Here is a 24,294-nt window from a genome sequence, read left to right as displayed (position 1 = left end):
GAATAATCTACAGAGGCAACAGCAGCTCATTCTAATTGACGCAGTTTCTGATATGGAAGTTGATGGGACATTTAGGTTTAGGTATGTTCGCTCTTTTTCTCTCAACTTTCATTGAAACAGATGTAAATGCATACCAGGCTGGTTGATTTGCCTACACATTGTTTTTATTTTGAGTGAATACAGTTCGGATGCACATTTTATGGGTCTGGCTCTCCGAAAAGAAACCAAGTTAATAAAAGGAGAAGTGCACCTTTTAGAAAAAAAAAATATTCATGTCGATTTAAAATATAATATAATAATATGATATAAAAATATAAAAATAATATAAATTTAAAAAATTATATATAAATTTAATAAAAATTAAAAAATACATATCATATTTTACATATAAAATACAAAGTATAACATATAATTTTATATATAATATAATATAAATATATAAATTATTAATGTTTTATTCTGCACGAGCACATGAATTACCATGTCTAGAAAAAACATATAAAGGGCCTCAAGAGTCAAAAATCAGTGGGCGTGTTTATCTTTAACAATAAAGGTGTAAATGTAATCAAACACTTCACCATAGTCAATCCAATATTGGTCCACCTTTTCGGCTAGGAAATGAAAGAGATTAAAAACTTTCCTTTTTGCCCAAATACAAGTTGAAAGATTAACAAATTTGCACTCCACCCAGCCTGTGCTATATGACTGAATAAATCTACTTTTAGACAAGGGTCAAAAGTTGGGTGCCTGCAATATCAAGCATTGATAACAGCACCACTGCTTACTATGCTGAAGAACCAAAGATACCCTACTTTCTAGAAAATGTTTCACACAAGAAAAGGAGAGAAATTTGTTTAAAGAAAAGTACAAGGAGTGGGGGCAATGCAATTTCATGATAATCATATTTAAAAGAGCAGCAATTAACCCGATTTCCTGATTCTGTCGTTTTAAGAAAGCCATTAATAAGATTCTTGATGTTGATAGGGTTCGCAAGGATTTCTAATCAAACTTTCTGAACGCCATTGTAATGTGTTATAGGAAGTTATCGTACATCTAATATATATTTAATTTTTTATAATTTTATATTTAAATTATGTCATTTTATTTATTGTTAATTGATTTTAAGTTGATTATTTAAGATAATATCAGAGTAAGGATTTTTTTTCTTAATATGTCATGTAAAAAGTTTTTTTATCTTTATCTACATGTGATAAGAGCCTGTTAGTGTGGTATTATCTCATATCTAATAAATTTTTAATATCTTGTAATCTTATATTCAAGTTGAAAATTAAGCCCTTCTACTTACAACTAATTGATTTCAAGTTAGATGCTTAACATGCTATCATACTACTCTTCTCTTACTTTATGTGGATAACATGATCATTATAAGTAATGATGCAAATGGTATTCAAGATCTGAAATCTTTTTTCATTCTAAGTTTGAGATAAAAGAACTTGGTCCTTTGAGCTATTTTTTGAACCTTAGATATTCTTTGTTCTTCCAAATAATCTTTTATTTCATTTTTAAGAAAAATAGATTTTTCAAAGTCATTAATGATTCTACTAGTTTACATTTATCTCAAACAAAGTATGCTTCTGATTTTATTGCTCGAGCAGGTTTAACTGATAGCAAAATTGCATCATCACCACTTGAACAAAATTTGAAGCTTTCTCCTTCTAATGGTACATCACTTCTAGACCCTTCTTTATATTGAACTCTGCTGGATAGTCTCATATACTTGACAGTTGGTCATCCAGATATTGCCTATGTTATTCATCTGGTTAGTCAATTTTTGTCTACTCCTCGATCTACTCATTTTGCTACTGTCCTCCAGATCCTACGACATGTTAAGGTACCCTGTTCCATGGTTTACATTTTTCTCTAGTTACTCTTTGGACTTGCATTGTTATTGCGATGTTGATTGGGCAAGAGATTTTACTTATCATTATTCTACCATAGGCTACCGTTTCTTTCTTAGTTCTTCTCTTATTTCTCAACAAAGTAAAAAATAAACTGTGGTGTTTCGCTCTAGCACTGAAGTTGAGTACCAAGCTTTTGCAAATGCCACATCAAAACTTTTATGGTTACGAATATCTACTTCAGGATATGAGTGTTTCTCATCACTCTAGTACTCCTATATTTTGTGATAATCAAAGTGTCATTCAAATAGCTCAAATAATGTTTTTCATGAGCTAGTAAACATATTGAAATTGATTGTCACTTCATTCGTTACTATCTGTTTGCTCAAACTCTTCGACTTGTTCTTGTTACCAGTGCTGATAAAAAGTAGATATCTTCACCAAATCACTTCCACCTAATCAATTTCTTGTCCAAGGTTTCAAACTCAAATTGACCTCTACATTACCATCTTGAGTTTGTAAGAAGTGTCAATGATACTCTAATAATATTATGATAATATTCTAGATTGATGATATTATTTTAGTAATATTTCAATAATATTCTAAATTGATTTGATATTGATTTAGATATTGATTAGGTGATTATAGGAATTAATTTAGTCATTATTTTTATTATAATGGAATCAAGCAATTCATTTTGCTTGGCATCAATCAAAAGTTGCACCAAAATTCACTAGTAAATTAGGTTCTTGCCTTCAATGATTCAAATGGGAAACAATAAAGTGTTTAAGGAGCATATGAGCTATGAATAATTCAAAAGGACACAGGATCATAAAGGAAAAAGAAATGTGAGGAAATTTTTATTTATATTTAGCATAATCAGGACAACAAAGAATGCAATTCTTATAAATTTCATATCTAATCGCAAAGCCTTGAAGGAAAAACGGGGAGCTGGAGCTGGCATCGCCCTCATCCTTGATTGTCATCTGTAGCTTGTAGAACCAGATGCTTGGGTTACAAAAATCTTCTATCATTGTATTTAGGTTAAAAAGGCAATTTAGAAGCTACAGGATGAAGAAAATTATGGAATCATATGTTTCCAGTCTTCACCTGACAAACATGGTGACAATATTTTACATGTTTCTTCCCACAATCTCAGCAGAAGAAAAACTTAGCCAAAATGAAGGTGGACAGAGCATGGACGCGGAAAGTATAAGCTGAATGTGTATATACATATATCATCTTCACCCAAATCATAAGATAATGAAATATTTAAAATCTATCATAGTATAAATTCAACCAGAAAATGCTGTTCTTGATAACAATTTGCCAAATGTAATATGCTGTAATATTCAACACAAATCTTTAGGAAAGTGTGATAAAATGTCGCAAGGAACTAACCAAACTTGGAGGCCAATGTTTTGTTTCTATCACGTAAGAGAGATCTGTAAAGTGAGGGTCAAGTAGAGTTGCAATTGCGAATTGATTTTCAGCTAGCAGTGGTGCATGTTTGTCCACATATAAGGCCGCAGCAAGAGCTGCGTGTATTTCTGTAGAAAAACCCAAACATATAAAATGAGAAAAAATGGAATAAAAAAAAAAAAAAGGCTTCCTAATATCCAGTGAATTCAAACTCATTCATAGTACCTGGATATCCCTTTAAAGATATTGAAACATCCTCCATCTCTGCAATAGCTTCTTCTCTGTCTCCAACCTCATATAATGCCAATGCCCTCCCAACTCTTGCGTAGTCTGAGAATGCAAAATCTTTATAATTTTCAACCACCTGAAAGCAGATTTCGAAATAAAGCAGGTGATGAAAATTTATTCACATACTCTGCATCATGACTTCACAAGCTATATATTCTTGTATGTAATCAATGGTGCATCACAAACAATACATATTCTTGTATGCGTGTAACATGATAGGTTCTTCATAATCTCTGCAAAGAATTTCTGTATAATGGAATCAAAACAATTAAACACTATTTGCAACAAAGTGAGGTATGCAAAGGACAGAGATGCCTTATGGCATAGAATTGAATAGATTATTTCTATTTATGAAAGTTACATGACATTCATAACATCAAGAATATCTTTAATAGCTCAGTCATTATTCGAATTAGAGGAATGAATCAGTTTGCACTCTAGAATGTAAATATCCCAATCAATCAATTCCTCACAAAGCAAATTATCAGGCTGAAAGGTGTAATAGTTGGAAAATATTGCATTTTCTTTTTCACTATGTTTGGGAGAGAGGACTTGGATTGTTAGATAAATTGTGAGGACGAAATTCGCACTATGTAAAAATTAGTTAAGATTCAGTATACCTACAGATTTTACTGGGAATGAGAAAATAGAATTTAAAATTCACAAATTTGGAATTTATCATTAAATTCACATGTTTTTTATCACACAATTTATACTAAATTTGAAATCCAAAACCCTTTTCTCAAATTCAAATTCCTATGCCTGACGCACCAGAGGCAAATGAATAAAATGAGTAAATTCTTTGGTCATAATAAATCCAGAAAAGCAAACTGATATAAATAGCAGCAATACTAACTTAAAAAAGACTCTTCTCTGTTGAACTTTTATGTTCTGCATATCACTTTCACTTAACTATATGCAAATTCTACTTTCCGTGCAGATATTGTTGGATGGTACACAACTTCTGAGAACCAAAATGGCATAGAAGATGCCAAGGAGTATTATGGCAATTAAAGAAGCTTAATACTGATATCTATGGTCTATAACTACAAGTTGAATGACCTGATTTCTAAAGGTGCAAAAACATGATGAGATAGATGAGAGCATAAGCCAACTAAAATTTTATTTCAAATAAACAAAATAAATCAAGAATTAGATAATAGCAATTCGTGTATACGTGTCCTATAAAACATTGACAATTTATGTATTTATATCATATTTTATACGAAAATTACGTGATACAATTTGTATTAATATGGATAACATAAAATATATTTTTTTTGTTGTTTTTGTTAAACTTTTATATTTGGTTTTTTTGTCCCATATACAGTATTTGTCAAAATTAAACTGTATCACTTTTATGTCTTTTTTGTCTATTATTTTGCTGCTATGTTTTGAATTGTTAGGTCTACCAAGAATCATGATGGTAATTGTTAAGGATATAAATGATTTATTATTCATTGAATTGGAACATAAAAGCTCAAGAAAATCATTACCAAGAAAGAAAAATATTGGAAGTGTATAGAAAACACGTAGAGTCAAAATCTGTCACAAGATATTGCAATTATACCAAATGCAGCTAAAATCATGAAACCAATCCCAATAAAATGAAACCAAATTAGTATTGTATACAGTAATTGGTTTTAAAGAGTGGGGGATTAATGTACCAAAGTAAAGAATTGAAGAGCTTTGGGAAAGTCACCCTGAGCCTGCAACTCCTTCCCTCTCTCCAACAACTCCACAGCTTCAGATACTCTCCGAGTAATAAGGGTGCTGGCGTCTCTCTCAGCCTGGCTCACCGGGTCAAAACTCGCAGCTAAAGCACCCATGAAGCTGGGCTGAACTAATTTACTACTGCCAAGGGCATAACTGCTGCTGCAAGGGCTACTGCTGGGAAGGATAAGAGTGGGAAGAGTGGAAAGAGGGAAGGAGAAGAGAAGGAGGCGCCTGCTGGTGGTTTCAGGGTTTAAAAATGGGGTTTTGACGGTTTTAGTGTTGGGATTTGGTGAAGAAAGGAGATGGGAAAATGGTGCTTTGCATGCACCCATTGCTTCCCCTGCTCTCATCCTCTTTTCATGTCCAAATTTGGGCGGTTGGAGTTTCTGTTGTATTCCTTTTTTATTCTTATTATTTTTAATATTAAATTAGAGCCACAAACAAAATTCTTTGATAAATTGCTTGATTTGATGATATCCATGTAAAATTGTGATTTATCAATCTCTGAAAATGAGCCTATAACAAATAATATGCTCGGCAAAGACACTGAGAGAATAATAAGTTGGAACGAAATTATGCAAATTTAATATTCCAATCTTATTCTCTTCATTCATTGGTTTTGAATTCAAATAAAATTTATTTGTCATATTATTAAGAAACACACCCAAAACTAATTATGCAACTTGATAGAGACATTCTTAACACTTTGTGGTCTTCAAAAGTAAAATCGTTCTTTTATTGTAGATAGTGCTCAACGAAATGATAAGAATATTCTAATCATTTGAACTAAGCTGATGTGATCCCTATACTTATCAGCACAGCAATTCACCAAACAAATGCGTGACTGAACCAACGTATCATCTAGGCATTGAAGTTAATGTGCCACATCAGCTTGGATCATACCATGTGGGCGACTCCCTAAGGTTTTTCTAACTGAGCCATATCAATCCACATATATAAATACCCCTTCTCATTTTAAGTATTGACGGCTGATTCTCTCTCTGTTTTTCTATTAGAAAACAACTTTGGCCTTTACTTCTAATCTACCTCTAACCGTATGATTTCACGGTTATATAATCCATACCGAATTGGCACCAACACAACTACAGCCATTTTGATTTTTGATCACTTCCAATTGACTAATTCCTACTTATGCAAATGGTAAAATAGGACCATCTAACATACTGAATCACATCTATTGACTATCGTCATTGAAGATCGTTGGAGGCTTGCATTTCTACTTAAAGAAAAAAAACTGAAAAGCTACCTATCCTCAACCAAATAACACTATATCTATCTCTTTAAATTGCATCACAAGTTACATTCAAATTATTCCAAGTTAGCAATGATCAGACAAGGCAGAATTCTATGCAATACGACCTGAAAAAATAAACATGATTCGCAACAATGCTACATTGCATGGAAGTTATGTTTCATATCAATATCAAAGAGAAATCAAACGTAAATAGTTCTGTCAGAACTGGGACAGGACACTCTGGTTAGAGAGTTGGGAGTTTAAAGAATCAATATATCAGCAACAACTGCTTGTAGTTGCATCTGGTTGCGGTGGCTTCTGTTTAAAGATGTTCTTTTTGACACCTTTGGAGCCCTCAGCTAATAGGCTAGGAGTGTCTAGAATCTGCATAAGAATGTCAGTCGTCTCATTATCAACGTAGGGCTCATGCCATCACTCATTACTCAGCGAAAAAAACAATTCAAATAATATAATAGGAATAAGAAGAGTCGAACAACCCTAAAATATATGCTTAAAACTATCTTGATACAATTGCACTTATAGCCTATATGCAGACAGAAATTTATTTCCCCAAACATGACATCATGGAGAAAGGCATAAATGCTAAACAAAATAGTAGTTGATTTCAGTACCTTTAGAACAAGCTCTTCAAAGCACTGCTGTACATTAACACGGGTTTTAGCACTGCATTCAAGGAAAAGGCAACCATATTCTCTTGCAAAGTTTACTCCCTCTTTCTTTGTCACAACCCTCTCACTTTCCTGAAAAGCATTTGATGATACAGATAACCAAGGAAAATGATAGTGATGCTTGGCGCATAACAAAGGGAATGAAGATAAAAGAGAGACAATGGAAAATCAATCAGAAAGAAAAGGGAAAGTGTAAATAGAGGGGAAAGAGCAAGTAAAGAGAAACCATTAACAATGGCTCAAATCTTAAGAATTCAAGATAACAAATTACTTAAAAACTGAAATAATACAAGTGCTTATAAGGTAAACTGTAGATGTTAAACAAATACGAATACCAAATATGATAGTTCCCCAAATACTAAAGAAAAAAAATTGAAACCATAAAAATATATAGACTTAATAAAACAAATCTCTATATAAGAATGTTCTTGTCCTGCATCATATAGAATACAGTGATAATAATATTAGATGGTGTCCTTCATATGAATAATAAGGTGTCACCATTGATATGTGATCTAACCATGTGATTTGTTTCATGTATACATTCTAAACATTGAAGTATTCCAGGGCAAGAGGGAAGAGAAAAACGGGGTCAGCTTCATCATACACCGACTTGAACTCTTCATTTTTTTCCTAACATGCCCACACACATTAAAAACTTATATTGGATATGGAAACGAAGATATGGGCATATGGTGCTCCAGATATAAGAAAAATTGAACAGACCATGTCAGACATATAGTAATGTCCAACACTTGAACCCAACTATAGGAAACATATTCTAATAGCAAAAAGCTTGGAAAAGTTTAAAAGCATCAAGTAAATGATTATTACTTTTTAAAGATAAAAAAGCATCAATAGGATTCACCCAGGATGAGTGAAGTGGCAAAGTATGTCGAATGTGTTGTGTGATCACAACATACCTTTAAAGTTAAAGGCGAAGTTGTATAAAACATCCGTAAAGCCTGCATTACTATATAGAACTGAGTGTTGGGCTATTAAGAAACAACATGAGAAGAAAATGAACGAAGCTGAGATGAAAATGCTTAGATGGATGTGTGGTAAGACTAAAAAAGACAAAATCAGAAATGAAGATATTTGAGAAAAATTAGAGGTAGTCCAAATTAAGAAAAAGATGAGAGAAGGCTGTTTGAGATGGTTTGGATATGTGAAATGAAGGCCTATCTGTGCACCAATTAGGAGAAATGAGTTTCTATATTTAGAAGAGACCAAAGCTTCTAGAGGTAGACCACTAGATGCAAGTAATAAAAAATGATATGATGGATAAGGAAGTAGATGAAAAGGTTGTTAATAGAAATGAGTGGTGCAAAAAAATTCGAAATTACGACCTAACATAATTCCCTTTTTTGTCCTTTCATAAAGCTGACGTCAGAGTTATGGAATATAAGGCTTAGTTTGTTGTTGTTGTAAAGATAAAAAAGCATCAATGCAAAGAAAATAGAAAATCTAGATTCAGTCATAAATAAGTAAAATGATGCAAGCTCTTGAAGAAGCAAATAGAGTATATCAGTTGCAAATTTTAGGGACCAAAAAAGCAAAACCCCTTTTTCTGCCTTATTATTGTGGTCAAATCTGAAAATAAAAATTCACCAAAGTGGCAAAAAATATTAATTGCTTAACCAAACCCACAGAGGATGAAATAACCTATTCTACTATATTAAGTCTGATAAAATAGTTTTACATATAGCAATTATACATATAATGCCAGATATACAAATAGATGTGTATGTTTCTGTTGTGTGTATTTTGCTTTTCCAAATCTGTTTCCCTACAAATGTTATCTTTTTGTTAAACAAACATAGACACATCTATTGTCAAAAGTAGCTCATAAACATGAAAATTATCACAACATTTACTTTTCAATATATCATTAACTAGGTGGTTGAACATTGTGCTTTTATGAAGTTCAGTTTTTACACTAAATGTATGTCTATTGATAAACTATAACAGCATAGACAAGTCCCATCCTTCACCAAGCCTCAAATAGGCAACAAAATTGCTTAATTTGATTTTCCATTGGTGTTAAAGACAAGAACAACAACTGTGAATTAGGAATGACAAAGCTCAGAATGGTCAAGGGAGAGAACAGCTAAGGAGAGAGTCAAAACACAAAACAAAATGTTATAATCGGAGCTCACTTGGAATCTGGACTAAACATTATAATGCAGAATGGAACATTAGTATTCACAGATATCAGTAAAGTTACCTTGTCAACTTTGTTTCCAACAAGCATCTTGATGCAGTCTTGATTTGTTGAGTAGAGTTCGATTTCCTTGGCCCAGATTTCAGAAAGATTTGTAAATGTATCCCTCCGTGTTACATCATAAACTGTTACATTGGAGGGAATCTCATACTGTGATTCTCCAAACAAATTAGGAGTGGAAATCCATACTGTCATAAAATTTATTAATAATGTAACTGCTAAACAACAGATTGCTGCACACTTAACGAGCTTATTATTGTAGAGCATCTGATTAATCATGCCTGGATGTTAATCTGACTATGGGGAAAAGCTTTAGCAAAAGGTCAAGAATTTGCAGAGATAAAAGGAAGAAGAAATCAGCCAATCACTTAAACCAGGTCAATGCATTATTTAAACATAACAGCTAGAGCAAAAAAGTAAACAAGAACAAAAGAGAGAAAAGTGCATTTTAAGTTGCCGTAAACACCCACTAAACAGTTTCATGGTTTCATGTCAGTTCTTGCTATCTCCATTCAGTAATCCTTATATAGCACATACAGAGGAAGACCAATAAATACACGCTTGTCGGGGGGGCATGCCCGGGAGGGGGGAGGGTGGAATAAGGCTAAAAATGAAAGAAATATACATTAGACATAATTAGAGGCAAAACAGTTCTTACCTAACTTCCACAGTTTTACAAAAAGATATACTCTAACGAGAATTTAAAGCAGTAATTTTCCGAAGAGAATAAAGAATCAAGGACATAGTATCTGTGAGAGGGGACATTTTAGATATGTAAAAGAGGGAAAATAATTACCCATAATGACCCCTTGTGCACCTCGGTAGTAAGAACTTGTCAATGTTCTGAACCTTTCCTGCCCAGCTGCATATACATTCAGCATGGGTAAGTCAGATTCAACGAAAGAAAAACTTCCACCTTACATGAAGGAAGTCATGAGCAAATAAAAAATAGCAAATTTCTGGTCATGCAAAACTCATTTACATCACAACACATATAATGAGATCAACAAAGATTCTCATAGCAACAAGATCAAGCCCTAAAGGCCAAATTGAGTAATCTAACAAGCATGTCTGGCCAAACTAGATGACGTAGAGAATGATACAACAATTACAACATTACTTGCTTCTTTCACAAATACTTCCACTAAGGACATGCTTGCATCTCAATTCAATGATTATATGGGGGAAAAAAATTTAGGAACCAACCAGGTTGTTCCACGGTAGAAAAATATTTTTCCATAAAAGTGCATTGACACAAAATCCTCCAGAGCATTGACAATGTCATTTTTAAAGCAACCACACAGCTCAGCTACATAAATGCAACTGTATAACCCAGCATACAGTAAGACTAAGTTGGTTCTTAAGATTTCATCATGACTAAGCCCAATATGAAGGCATACAATGCCTTTTTGCTTCTCAACCATCACTTTGAAAAAAACTAGAAAAGCATATCAATTGTGTGCGTGAAAGCATAAAATAAATGTTAATGTACGTATCATACCAAATTCCCTTAGGCTTCATTTTGTTGTTGCTTTTGCTATTTGCTATTTGCTTTTTTCTTTTTTTTTTTTTTTCAAAAAATGAATAGAAAACAAAAAGCAAATAGCAAAAGCATCAACCAAATAGAGCCTTAGTAAACTTAAACTCTAAAGGGCAACTAATCTCAGGTTAATATTTGCTCTGAATAAGCTGCTTGTCAGAAGGAGAATGAGAAAACCCATGTGACTCTCTAGTAGCACTTCTACCCATCATTGTCCTACCCAATTCTTCTAAGAAAAACCTTTGCTCTCACCAAATACGTTCAGCTGAGATGTGGTTTGTGCAATAAAATGAAACGACATTTCAGAGAAGCTCAACAAAAAAATTGATAAAGTTACAGTTGATAAATTACCAGGGAAAGAAAGCAAGCAAAGTAGTCCAAACATCAATCAAAAACCCACTTCCATCATATATGAATACTTAAAATAAATTTAAAAAAAAAATAAAAGAAGAGAAATAACACAATAGCAAACTTAAGGTTTTACCTGTATCCCAAATTGCAAGCTTCAGCTTCTTACCCCCAGCATTTACATATTTCACCTTAAAATCAACACCTACACAATTAAACAAGTAGAGCTGTAAATCAGAAACCACAGAACATATTTTAAGACACACCAGTACATACTTGATTTCGGATAAAAGAAAAGTTTTATTCCCCTTACTTTTTACTCTTTGTATTTCCTTGTCTTTTATGTACAAAATCCAAAGAACAAAAAAGCAAAAAAAGAAAAAAAATGTAAACCACATTGCTGATAAAGCTACAAAACAAATAATTTAGGTTCAGAATTTTGGACAGAACATCCAACATTTGAGTTTGGAAACCCTAGACTGGTCTTAACCATTTTGATAATTTTGCATGATTAAAATAAGGTAGCATTTGGCTGTTGTTCTTACTTCTATAAAAAACAAAAGGTGGAAAGTAACAAAAGCATCCAATTCTCGCACATTTGTACCATCCAAAAGTAAAACCCGACATTTAGAAAAAAAATATAAGTTTTGAATTTTTCTTCAAAAATGTTGTTTGCTAATCCTCCTTTTGCTCGAAAACGGAGAAACAAATAACAAAAGTATCAACCAAACCAAACCAAACCAAACCAAACCAAACCTATATATCTTACGGATCAAGCCAATGCCAATATAAGTTATGAGACATAAAAGAATTTAAATTAAAAAAAAAAAGAAAATAAAGAATAGCTGGAATGAATACTGACCAATAGTGGGGGAGAGTTCCTCAAAGGTATCTGAAGTAAAACTTAAAAGAAGACTACTCTTCCCAACTCCTGAATCTCCTATCATCAGCAACTTGAACAAGTAATCGAACTCCGTTTGATTCGCCGATGACGACGGCTCCATTTTCTAACCAATTTACCTATTCCGCTCTCTTCAAATAAATTCTTTCAAATAACACCAATTTTTTTACGATTCAATCTCACACACCCAGCTCTCTCTCACTTTTTCCTTGTTCACATCATTCAACGAATCTAAACCTGGCATCAAAATCATAAATATTGATTTGGAAAATTTAACGAGATAAAAAGATTGAATCTAACAAGATCCTTAATTTTTACCACAATAAAAACATTAATTAAAAAAAAAGGATCCTTTGCTTGGTCATACAGATTTATAGAATTTATTTTATACAGGAAATAATAATATTTAAAGATAATGAAAGAGAGCGAGAGATTGAAAAATAAGATTACCTTTAAAAAATTGTAAAGAAAAACTGGAATGATGGTTGGGACAGCGAGAGAGAATTTGAAGGATCAAGGGAGTAACAGAGAAAAAAACTGTTAATACTTCAAAAGAAAAAGGGAAAACCAGAATTACAACAATTGGCGCGCGTGCGCGCGTTTGCTGATGATGGAATGTTTAGACTCCAAATGGAAGGGTGACAGATGTTATATTTTAAAATAAAAATTAATTAAAAAAATAAATGAGATATTTGTAAATTTTTTTAATTTTGGTTGTGAAATTAAAATTTATGTTAATAATGTATTAAATATTAAAAAATTATACAGCAAAGCTAACCTGAAACACTTAATCCTTTCAGCCTAAATTCGATTTGTTCTTATAAAAATATAATAATTCAAACTCATTCGATTCAAATTTAAATTAATTTAAATTTAAATTGATTCGTATTTAAATTGATTTGATTTTAAATTAAATTGAATCTGAAATGATTTTAACTCAAATTAATTCAAATAGAAAAGATTCAAAATATTTTGTCTAAAATATTTTAAGATTAAATGGAGAACAATTTTATTTTCTAAAAATATTAATAAATTAAAAATACTATATAACATAAATTATTAATTTATTAAAATTTAACAATTTTAAATTTTTCTTTTCAATTTTTTCTTTATTATTAAGATAGATATCTTATTTCAATCTTTTAAAAAAAAAATTTCAAACAAATTTTGATTAAACTGAATTCAATTACTTTGTTGGATTTAATTTAAAAGTGTCAAGTCGAGTTCAAATTAAACTTAGTTCTTGAATTTATCTAAATTAACTCGTTTTTAAAATTCAACTTTTGAGATTTGAAATTTACTATTGGACTTTTGAATTGTTAATTGGATCTTGAGATTTTCTAATTCGGTCGTGGATTTGCTTTTGGATCTTTGAATTGTAAATTAGGTCATAAACCTAATAAGATTTCACATGTCCTTTTTTTTGTTTTACTTTTTATTTTTTTTTATTTTTTTTTGATAAAAAGGTTAAAAAAACTCTCAAACAAAAATTTATATCATACTATTAAGTTCAGGTCTATGAGGATAGTTAGTCATTTAGGAATATAAGTTTTAATTTTGTGTCACATGTCCTTAATTTTTCTTTAGTCAAATATGGTCTAATTATCTTGGGCTTTGATATTACAATTAGGGCAAATAAAATCAAATTCCGCATTTATGAAATTAAAGCATTTTGTTGGCATTTTTATTCAAAAAATCAAAACAAAAACCTATTCCCTCTTTGTACCTATTTCATTTTGAAGGGGATTTCTTTGTTATAAGCCTCAATCTTCTTATGCCTAGTATTTATCTAATAAAATCAAGACTTTTCTTTTGTCATTTTAAAGTAAAAAATTCTATGCTAAGAATAATTGATTGTACCCATTCAAATTTACCGATGATATCTATAGTTATGAGGTTTAAAATCTTTATTCTAATAACTTAGTATCTAGTAGGAATTTAAGCCTTTTTATTATAAAGTTTTTGATTCTTTTTCATTTCTCTTAATAGTTTAAATGTTATAGCTCAGTACAAATTTAGTAAATGACATTATAGTTTTCAAGCGAAATTGTTTTATTTTCTCAAGTAGAATATTTATTTTTATCGATAATTCTTTTAAAAGATTGTTTATGTTTGAAATATTAAAGTTTCACGGATTACAGGTTAGTTGTTATTTTTAATAATTTCAGATAAACTTGACGATTCATATATCTATATTGTGTAAAATATTAAAATTCGTGCACTTGTATTGTGTTTTACACGAAAATAGTGTCATAATTTGTATCAACACAAAAATATAAATATATTTTTTTTGTTTTATTAAACCAATATATAACTATTGCTAAAATTTTAAACCATATCACCTTCATATCCTTTTCTTTCATATCGTATTTGTATCATATTACTATGTCATATTTTAAATTGTCAGGTATAATTCCAGATAATACTGGTGAGTTTTTTCAAGCATAATTAATTTAATATGTGTAGCTTTGAAAATGAATAATTACATTTTCACTTAATTTTTACTTAACTAGTAAATACTTTTCATTTTTTGTCCATATTCATTATTTAAGAGTGGAATTTATTACATTTTTATAACTATTTGTTTATCACATTTCACATTTATGTCATTGAAAAGTTAAGTTTACAAACTTTTCATCACTTTCTCCAACAATCTTTCTTTTTTTCCCCCAGTATAGCTCTTGCTCTAAATTTTTATAGTTTCATATCATATTTTATAAGTTATTTGTGATGTTATTCAACTAATCTTTTTTGATTTATTGTACAAGTCTACTTTTAACTAGTTATAAAGGTTGTCTTATGTTATATTCTTCTTATGTTGTTGCTATGTTACCATGTGTTTCTTTAAATCTCTAAATTTATATGTATCTAATGAAATTTTAAAATACTTCCATTGTCAGATCTTGCTTTTTTAGTTGTGATGTTATACATTAAACCATTTATAAAAAACATATGTTAAACATGTTGCTTTTAAAAAATCAAAATAAAAAAAATTATACAATAATTGTTAAGCATTTAACATGTTACTTACAGATTTGTACATATTTTTCACCTTTCCAACTTTTTTTAATCTTCTACTTATATGTCTCTATGTATGCTTTAATGAATCTTGATGTAATATATCTGTCAGACTTTATTTTTAGCTGATGTTTCAAGTTTCATTAACCATTAATATGTGAAAATCTTTTATGCATGGTTAACATCTAAAACGGTCTCACTTCTCAAGCCATTTTAGGTAAACAAACAATTAATTTTCTTTTGCATAAACAAAAAGATTTTAAGTAGTTTACTTTACCTTAGTATAGAATGATTGTAATGGTTTATTTTGATATAATTTTTTTTAAAATCTGTTTCACAAAAAACTTTGTTGTTTCTATATTAAATTTAGTGTTCATTTAATTTTGTACCATACCTTAACTATGTGTGAATTTATCAACATCTTAAACCATTAAAAGATTACTCATGAGAACAAACCAAAACAAAACAAAATTAGTAGGAGCATTAGATTGAATTCTAATAAATATTTCTATATGATGTACCTATCATTATACACAAGTTTAGTCTATATACTCTTAATAGGCTTAGAAGACTCAATAACATAAAACAACCAAGGACATGTTTCATATTTTGTTTGCACTAAGAAAATCAAAGTAATAGTGTTATCAATGAATCTAATTCACGCTTTCCCGATTTGTTTTATGTTTGTTCCTTTTTATGTTTCCAATGAATTTGATTAATGTCTTCCTAATGAATTAAATAACAAATATTTATTAATAATGCAAAGTATATGCCCTACTGTTGACTTGTACATTTCATCATGTTCTACAACAAAAGCAATATCAATTTAGACATACATGAAATAAGATAACTGAAATAAAGGTAACAAATTATATGTTTTAAAAAATATGATACTTTATTTATTGACACTAAGAAAATATAGTATCAATCTCACTTTGAAAATTAATATTTATAGGCATGACAATAACTCTATCGCTATTGACATTTTACCTGCTTTATACATTCCTCAACATTCTACAGTACAATTACAATAACAAAAAACAGTAATAATTGTAAATCTTTTTTTTTATTCAAAAAATGATTCATGTGAAATCTTTCAAACGTTGGAAATAAATTTTATTGTAACTAAATTTATAATTTCTAATGGAATTCCTTTCTAAGACACCTTAGGATGTAAGATTCTCCTGTCAAGCTACAATAATTAACATTGATCCATTTACTTGATGGTTTTATGCTTCATGCAATCAATGTTTGAAATCATTGTCTACTTATGTTGGGACATTCTGTTACGTAAAACATGGAGAAACAACACCAATGCTTAGGTAAGATCCATTTTTCATTCCATTAACCTACACCTATCAAGGAGTTGATAAACAAAAAATGGATCTTTCATATTGATCTAACATCACAAAAAATTATAAATAATATGCTATTTTATAAGAGTATTTTACTCCGAACCAAAAAAAAAAAAAAAACGACTAGAATGGCTAAAAGACATGGCATTCATCCAAAAATAAGTAAAACTTCAATAGAAAAAGTTACAAGCCTACTACTTTATCTCTCACTATAAAAAAAAAAAAAAAGAACTTATCAAGTGATGCCAAAAAAATGCACAACAAGATCTTTATATTCCAAAAACAAAAGAAAATAAAATCACAACTTCATTAACTCTAGAGAACAATATAGATGCTATTAACATTTATCTATTAATTGTTATATGTAGGGCAAAGTATATAAAAAATAATGAAGTTATGGTTGCAAGCACAAATAAAGAAATGAAAGAAGCTTTGACGAGCAGTGAACAACATTTTCTATATAGACTTTGCATGACCATTTTGATATTTGTAGTTTTATAAACCTATGTGTTTTCCTTTTAAGGTTATTAGTCTAATTAAAAACCAAGTATATTAAAGCTAAAGCAAACAAAACATTTTAAATTTTTTGCTATGAAATTTTTAACATAATTGACTACTAAAATCTTTAATATAATGTATTTTTTTTGTACTAATGCATACACAAGTAAATAAATAATACACCTGTAGCGAAGCACGTGCATTCTTCCTAGTTCAATAATCATTTAAGCCATTGACTTTTTAATGCAATCAATTAAGTCCTTAATTTCTCATTTTTGATCAATTGAATCCTTAAACATTTATTTTCACCCATTTAAAACTTTAAACATATATTTTCACTCCAATTGAGTTCTTTGATTAAATAAAAATAGTTGTTGATAGTTAGTCAATTTTAGTCTAATAAGAGCTCAATTGATGAAAATAGATGTTTGAGTGCATAATTGATTGCAATAAAACTATATGAGTTTGAATGCTTATTAAATGTTTTTTTTCTGAATTTTGACCCGTTTACTTTTGTTTCTTGTTTCTTTTTAAAAATAAAAACTCAAAAAAGCTTTTAAAAAAAAACTTGAAAATAAACAAAATAAACAAAATTTCAATTTGAAAAAGCTTAGAGACAAAACAAAAAAGGAGAATCAAAATCAAAATTGGATCTAGTTATGAATTTGAGAAAATTAATGAATTTAGTTAGATATTAATTTGTTATATAAATTTGTGGGAATGAATGCAAATATTATATAATAATTAATTAAAAGTTCAATGTATTAGTCAAAAAAATAAATGTTAATGTCATAATAACTACTAACAAAAATAATAAAAAAAATAATACTATACATCAATGTATGATACGATCATTTAAGTTCGATATAGAATTGCTTAACACAATGACCGATTATAAATAGTAATCATTTTAAACTTCAATGACATTTGTACTTAATTTTTTTCGTAAAAAAAATGTCAAATATAAAAATTTATTTAAAGATTAACATTGTTATTGGCTCTTGAGTTATATCAACTTTCATGATTTGATATTTATAGAAAAAAAATTCATGATATGGTACCTTAATTTGTTTATGTCAAGCATTTTGAACTATTGTTTAATGGTGCTAGGTAAAATAATAAAGTATCAGCTATTGACTAAATAAAATAGATTACCACAAACACCCTATTTAGTCTATGGCCCAAACCAATTGAGCTCAGATTCGATTCATGTCCAATTGTTAAATTTTAGATTTTTTAGATTTTATTATTTTTATTTTTATTCCTTACTTATCTTTTTTATTTTCACTTTTATTGTATTATTTGTATATATATATATATTTAAATCTTAGTTATCCTTTTTACTTTATCATTGTTATTTATCTTTTTCGTTAATTTAATTATTTAATTTCATTTGTCTTGTTCTGATCTTTAATTATCTTTTTTTTTTAAAAGGAAGAAGAGGAAAACCGAAAATTAAAATTTTTATTGGTTAAGGTATTGATAATCATAAGAATTGAAGATAAAATTTTGAAGATAATGCATGAGTTTTGAAATTCAATTATATCCTAAACTCTTATCTTTGAAGGACTTTTGACTTTATATAAAGCAAAGGCATGCAATGAAGGAACACACTAAACAAAGTGAGAAAGAATGAGAAATTAGGCAGAGTAAAAAAAATTAGGATTTTGGTTGTAAGAGTGTTTGTGAAAATTATTCTTTTGAAATTGAGAGAATTAGAAGAGGAAACAATGTTGAAAGGTCAAATTTTGCAAAAAGATTTTTTTTTTGTAATTCTTTTAGAATTATTTTAGGTTTTTTGAATTTTTTTACAAAATTTAAACTTTTCATTGACATCCTTAGAATCTAATCAAAATTTTTAGTTTTCGGCAACAATTACATAATTCAGTGAGCAAATCTAGATTTTGGCAAAACTTCGACTAGAATCTGGTAACAAAACCCAGTTTTCGATAAAGTTTTATAGGTCTAGCCATCTATTTCTTTTTTAGATAGAAGCAAAAAAGAGGAGAGAAAAAAAGAGAGGAAAAGGAAATATAAAAGAGAAAAGAATTTTTTTTCAGCTTTTATACATAATTGAAACAATGTCGTTTAACGTTTTATTAAACCAAAAGATTTACGTGTTTTACTGAGACCCAACCTGTATCACGTGACTCGACAACTTGCAATTCTGCTAAGTCACAAAGCCATCAAACTGAGTCATGATCCAAGTCCATAAAAAGCCCCAAATTCGAATTTTGTTTTTGTAATCGAGCCATCACCAAGCCAAGCTGAGCCATCAACATTTCTTTAGTATTTTTTTATTTTTTATTTTAATTTATTTGATTTAAATTTTATTTATTTTAATTGATTTTTTTGAAAAATATTTTTACAACAAATCATAAGTCCTACCAAACTATTAAAGTATTTTTATGGATTTAATACACGTTTTAGATATGAATCGTACCAAACTATTAGAGGATTTCATAATAAAATTTAATTAAAAGTATTTTGTATAAATCTTACCAAACTATTTGGAGGATTTAAATTTTAAATTAAATCTTATCAAACAATTGAAAGATTTAATAATTATTATAAAAAATAAAATAAAATTTTCAATTCTACTAAATTATTAGAGGATTTACATCTTTGATTTAAATTTTATCAAATTATTGGAAGATTTAATAAGTTTTATGAAAAAAATAAAATTTTCAATTCTATCAAACTATTGAAGGATTTTAATCTCAAAGCTAAATCTTAAGAAAATTTTGGAAGATTTAACCATTTTCCTTTAAACAAATTCATAAATAAATTTTCAAATAAAAATCCCACCAAACTATTGGGGAACATGCATCAAAATAAAATCTTACCAAATTATTAGAGAATTTTATTGATTATTTTTAAAAATAATTAACTCATGAAAAATACATTAATGAATTCGATAATAGAGCATTTTCAAAGTGAGACGCTAGTTTTCATGAATACTACTAAAGTGAGAAAATTCTCTTAAATTACTATCAAACTATTGAGTAATTCTAAGATTCATTTTTTGATATTAAATTTAGTGGGTAAAATTACAAACTTGTTTTAAGGCTTGGATAACACAAAATCAACTAGTATTATCCTTTAGATAGGCGTTGTAAAGATACTGAAACCTTCCTCACAAATAACTATACTCCTAAAACTAGTTCTGATTTCGTATGCTAGAATTTTCTTTTTAAAAATATTTGAGTCAAACTCGGATTTCTTTTTAAAATGTGAAAGATTTAGTTATGTGGCCAATTGCACTGAAATAAAAAATATTGGTTGTGATTCTTAAGTTGTGTCTAAAGATAAGTTCATAAGTATATACGTTATGACAATTTAATGACCCCACTGAAGATAGTCAAGAGTCAAGCCAGCAAATAAATTTATGTTATCCAAGCCTAATAAATTTGGTTTCTTTTCTTTAAAAAGATTTTTTTCTTTACTTATTTTTCAAGTATTTCTTATTATGTCATTCATGTGCATATGCATAACATCAACTTTACACCCAAGCCTTGTCCCTTAGGATGGAATAAAATACCTATGTTTTCATAAGATTTCATGTCTCCATGCAGGCTAGCAAAATACTTCCACTTATATTGAACCATTTTCGCTTGTAACCTATGATAGACAAGAATTGGAGTGCCTTACTAGTCCGACTATGTCTTTACCTTACCTAAAGAAATCTATCTATGCCTCAAACAAAATGATCTAAAAGACCTGCCAGACATATGAAAGCACATAAGTTTTTCAAGACAACAAGCTTTGTGTAAAAAATATGGTTATATTGCACATATCTTATCAATGAAGAAATTCACTCATCAAAGCAATAGTGTAATTCTGGGGCCCTTTATATCATTGCTTTATCTTCAATAAAGTTGATATGACATTGGTCATAGGGGAGTATTCAATTTTGGTAAGTATGTATCTCCAACATTCAAACAAAATTTATGTAAAGAAATAAAAGCTAGGACATTGTAAGAAATTGGCCCATATTTTGAGAGTCAACGAGAAGGTTATAGATTTACATGTATAAGAAAAAAAGTACATAAATGTACTCCTTAGAAATTTCTCTGTGATTTCATTGTAAAACATCCAGATGATGACTAAGGACTAAACATGTTCACCTTGGCAATATATGATATGGTGATTTTTTCTAAAGTCTTGGGCTATATTGAGATAGAGGTGATAGATTTGTTCAAGCAGATAAAAAAGTATACAATCATTCATCGACGATTTTGGTAGAAATCATCAGGTCGTTGAACTATTGTTGACAAAATGAAAAGAAAAAGCATTTTCTGGATAGCACACCATTATTATGCCTGTGGAGGAAGAGTTATTTCGAATGAAGAATAGCATTTTCTCTAAACTCAATTTTCATAATCAAACTTTGATTAATGAATTTTGTGAGAGGAAATGGCCAAGGATAAAATCCAAGAAAAAGTGAGAGTATTTGCTATAAAAGCTCACAAATAGTCAAGTGAAATGGTTAGTCCTAAGGTTAAATCAATAATGTATGTTGTATCAATGTGGAGATAAGATAGACGTCCCATTTTTAGGCCTGTCAATAAGCTATGCATCCCTCATGGTACTAAGGCAACTTGGAGTTGAATAGTTCATCCCCATAACACACAAGTTTAACTAATCAAATTGTCTATATGGTGAACCTAAAACATTTTAAAAGATTGACAGCATAATCAAGTCATGGAAAAAACCAAATAAGATAAGTTCTAGGCCATTTATTGACAAAGTCACCCTTAGATATTTGGTATGGAAAATAAGAAGGAGCAAAGAAATTATGATCACTCCCAGAAACTTTTGCCAATTAATGGATCAAAACTTGAAAAAATTACCATCAAAATTAGAGCTTGCAAGAAAAAGTTTCAAGCTGAGAATTGCAAATTTAAGCAAAAAATTTGAAGGCTTTAAGAAGAAAAAGAGAAAATGAAAGAAGAAGTTACAAAGCAATAAGTTAAGATGGGTGAAGTCATCATAGAATGTGACATGGCCATTAACAACTTGAAGAATACTACTAAGGTAAAAAAGCAAGAGGTAAGGGCCCAAAAGATTGTCAAAGAAGATGACACTACGATTAATGAGTTGTAGAGTTACATCAAGAGTGCAAGAGACTGTGTATCCAAGTGAAGGCTAAAGAGATAAAGTTTATCGATTTAACTTATGAGAACAAAAAATTGAAAAAAAAATCCAAGATGGAACATAAATGTGCCCAAGTCTAATAAGAGAATGATGCACTCAAGAAATATGTTCAGAATTTAAAGCAAAAACTGAATGAATAAAGGAATCGCATTATTGTACTCATAAATAAGCATAGGAAATTGTCTAACCAAGTCTAGTTTGATAACAAAGAAAATTTGGGAAGACATAGTTACAAAGAGCATCTTGCGACATAATTATGTAAGGTAGTGATCAAAGCAAAGGAAATGGCTGAAGATGCTGAGACATTAAAGAGCTTGGTCAACCTAACAAGAAAACATGGACAAAGCTTGTTAAATTTCATTAAAGAGGCCAAAATTCAATATAAACAAATCAAGGGTTTTAATAAGTCAAGAATAATAGATTCATTGTAAACTAGAATTTTTTTTTGTTGAAAGTTTTTAAAAAAGCAAATATTTTTTCCTATGCATTGCGTTCATTTATAGTTAGTGTCGATCGTATTAGTGTATGTTAGTTTGTTAACTTTAAATTTGTGGTACACAAGGTTTAAAGATAGTTTGATTGTCCAAAGATCTAGTTTAATCAACTCACCATTAATAAAATAAGTGAGCTTGAGCTAGACAAATGAAGCAAGAAAATGTATATCATTTGAGAAAATTAAAAAGGCCCAAGAAAAGCTCAAGGGAGAGTTGAGTAAAATATTAGAAGCTTTAACAAGTTGAACAAAAGAAAAGTTGTGGAAAAAGATTTTAGCCTATAAAACCATTCATCATAAGATATGGTTGACGCTTTGTGCCCCTACAGGTATGGCCCATACATGTTTAGTCCACTCAAGGGATTCTTCCATAACAATTCACATTTCTAGTAAGATACATATATTTGAATGCCTTTCGTATCCACCCATAGGCATTTTTAGAGTTTTGTTAACCTTATCTTTATGAAAAAAGTAATGGATCCAATTCAAATCCATAACTTGGATAATTTGAAAGAGAAAGAGAAATTGAAGCTGAAGGTAGTTGTGCCTTGTAAGATTCAAAATCTGAACAAAAAATGACTTGCTCAATATAAGGTTACGAGTCATGGAAAGAATAGACTTTTATGATTCTATGGATACTATTGGGCTCTATTTTGTTTTAGATTTGTAATCTTTTTGAAATTTAAGATTCTAGAGTTCAAAAAGTATGATGGTATCAAGTGTTCGATTACACATATTACTATGTACTATAAAAAAATGATTGCTACACCAATAATGAAAAGTTTTTAATCCATGTGTTCCAAGATAGCTTCACTAATTTAGTTGCAAGATCGTACATCCAGTTAGACAAAACTTGCATTCACTGTTAGAAGGAGCTTGTCTTAAGCATTCATTAATTAGTAATGCCACATTATAAATTTAGCTCATAACCACCTTTCTTTACAAAGTATGAAGAAAAAGGCAATAAAATCGTTCAAGGAGTATGCCTAAAAGTGGAGTGACATGGTTGCTCAAGTCCAACACCCTTAATTGAAAAAAAAACCATAGTGATGTTCGTAAGTACTTTGAAGGCACCTTATTATGAAAAGATTATAGGCAATGCAACGACAAATTTTATTGACATGGTGATCTTAGGCAAGATTATCGAATACATCATTAAAAATGGTAAGCTTGAAAGAGGAGAGATCGTTAGCACTAAGAGAATGCCCAAAAAGAAACAAAGTGAGGCTCAAGTTATGAGTTTCGAAAGGTAGTAATTTAAAAATTACTCCCTTTATTTGTAACTAGTTTATCCTACTTATTACCAGTTGTTAATAGCACCACATCCATCCTATACCAACTTGTTCCATAACCATTTTATCTACCCATTTATCAACCAATCTTAAGACCACTTATTAACATGTATAGTCTTACCATAACACCATTTTAAGACCCCTATCATGCCTAACTAATCCAATAAGTGGTCTATGAAGGCCACAATATAACCAAGAAAAGTCCACATTTGACCTTATCTTTATAACCTATACTAGTT

The 24,294-nt window shown here is 29.7% G+C and overlaps 2 protein-coding genes across 7 annotated transcripts; both read right to left on the bottom strand.

The window, feature by feature from the left end:
- Positions 1-2,691: 2,691 nt before the first annotated feature.
- LOC111316834 (uncharacterized) lies at positions 2,692-6,407 on the bottom strand. Of its 5 annotated transcripts, none has more exons than XM_089753420.1 (5): positions 5,237-6,407; positions 3,507-3,645; positions 3,261-3,409; positions 2,970-3,101; positions 2,692-2,845 (listed from the first exon to the last, which is right to left on the bottom strand). In XM_089753420.1, the coding sequence occupies exons 1-4, from the start codon at positions 5,633-5,635 to the stop codon at positions 3,015-3,017; spliced, it is 774 nt and encodes a 257-aa protein (XP_089609546.1). In that variant the 5' UTR covers positions 5,636-6,407; the 3' UTR covers positions 2,692-2,845; positions 2,970-3,014. The 5 variants fall into 5 exon arrangements, with proteins under 5 accessions (XP_089609546.1, XP_089609547.1, XP_089609545.1 ...); XM_089753421.1 differs by having other exon boundaries at positions 2,970-3,076; XM_089753419.1 differs by lacking the exon at positions 2,970-3,101.
- Positions 6,408-6,555: 148 nt separating this feature from the next.
- LOC111316835 (ras-related protein RABC1-like) lies at positions 6,556-12,865 on the bottom strand. 2 transcript variants are annotated; one of them, XM_022919006.2, is made up of 7 exons: positions 12,693-12,865; positions 12,204-12,479; positions 11,478-11,546; positions 10,250-10,315; positions 9,457-9,641; positions 7,173-7,301; positions 6,556-6,924 (listed from the first exon to the last, which is right to left on the bottom strand). In XM_022919006.2, the coding sequence occupies exons 2-7, from the start codon at positions 12,343-12,345 to the stop codon at positions 6,817-6,819; spliced, it is 699 nt and encodes a 232-aa protein (XP_022774741.2). In that variant the 5' UTR covers positions 12,346-12,479; positions 12,693-12,865; the 3' UTR covers positions 6,556-6,816. The 2 variants fall into 2 exon arrangements, with proteins under 2 accessions (XP_022774741.2, XP_022774742.2); XM_022919007.2 differs by having other exon boundaries at positions 9,457-9,578.
- Positions 12,866-24,294: the final 11,429 nt, after the last annotated feature.

The sequence above is a fragment of the Durio zibethinus genome, chromosome 24, assembly GCF_047325235.1.
Source record: "Durio zibethinus cultivar Kanyao isolate XHJ-2024 chromosome 24, ASM4732523v1, whole genome shotgun sequence".
NCBI lineage: Eukaryota > Viridiplantae > Streptophyta > Magnoliopsida > Malvales > Malvaceae > Durio > Durio zibethinus.
Note: the sequence above shows the minus strand (reverse complement) of the source record. Positions and strands in the feature narration are given on the sequence as shown.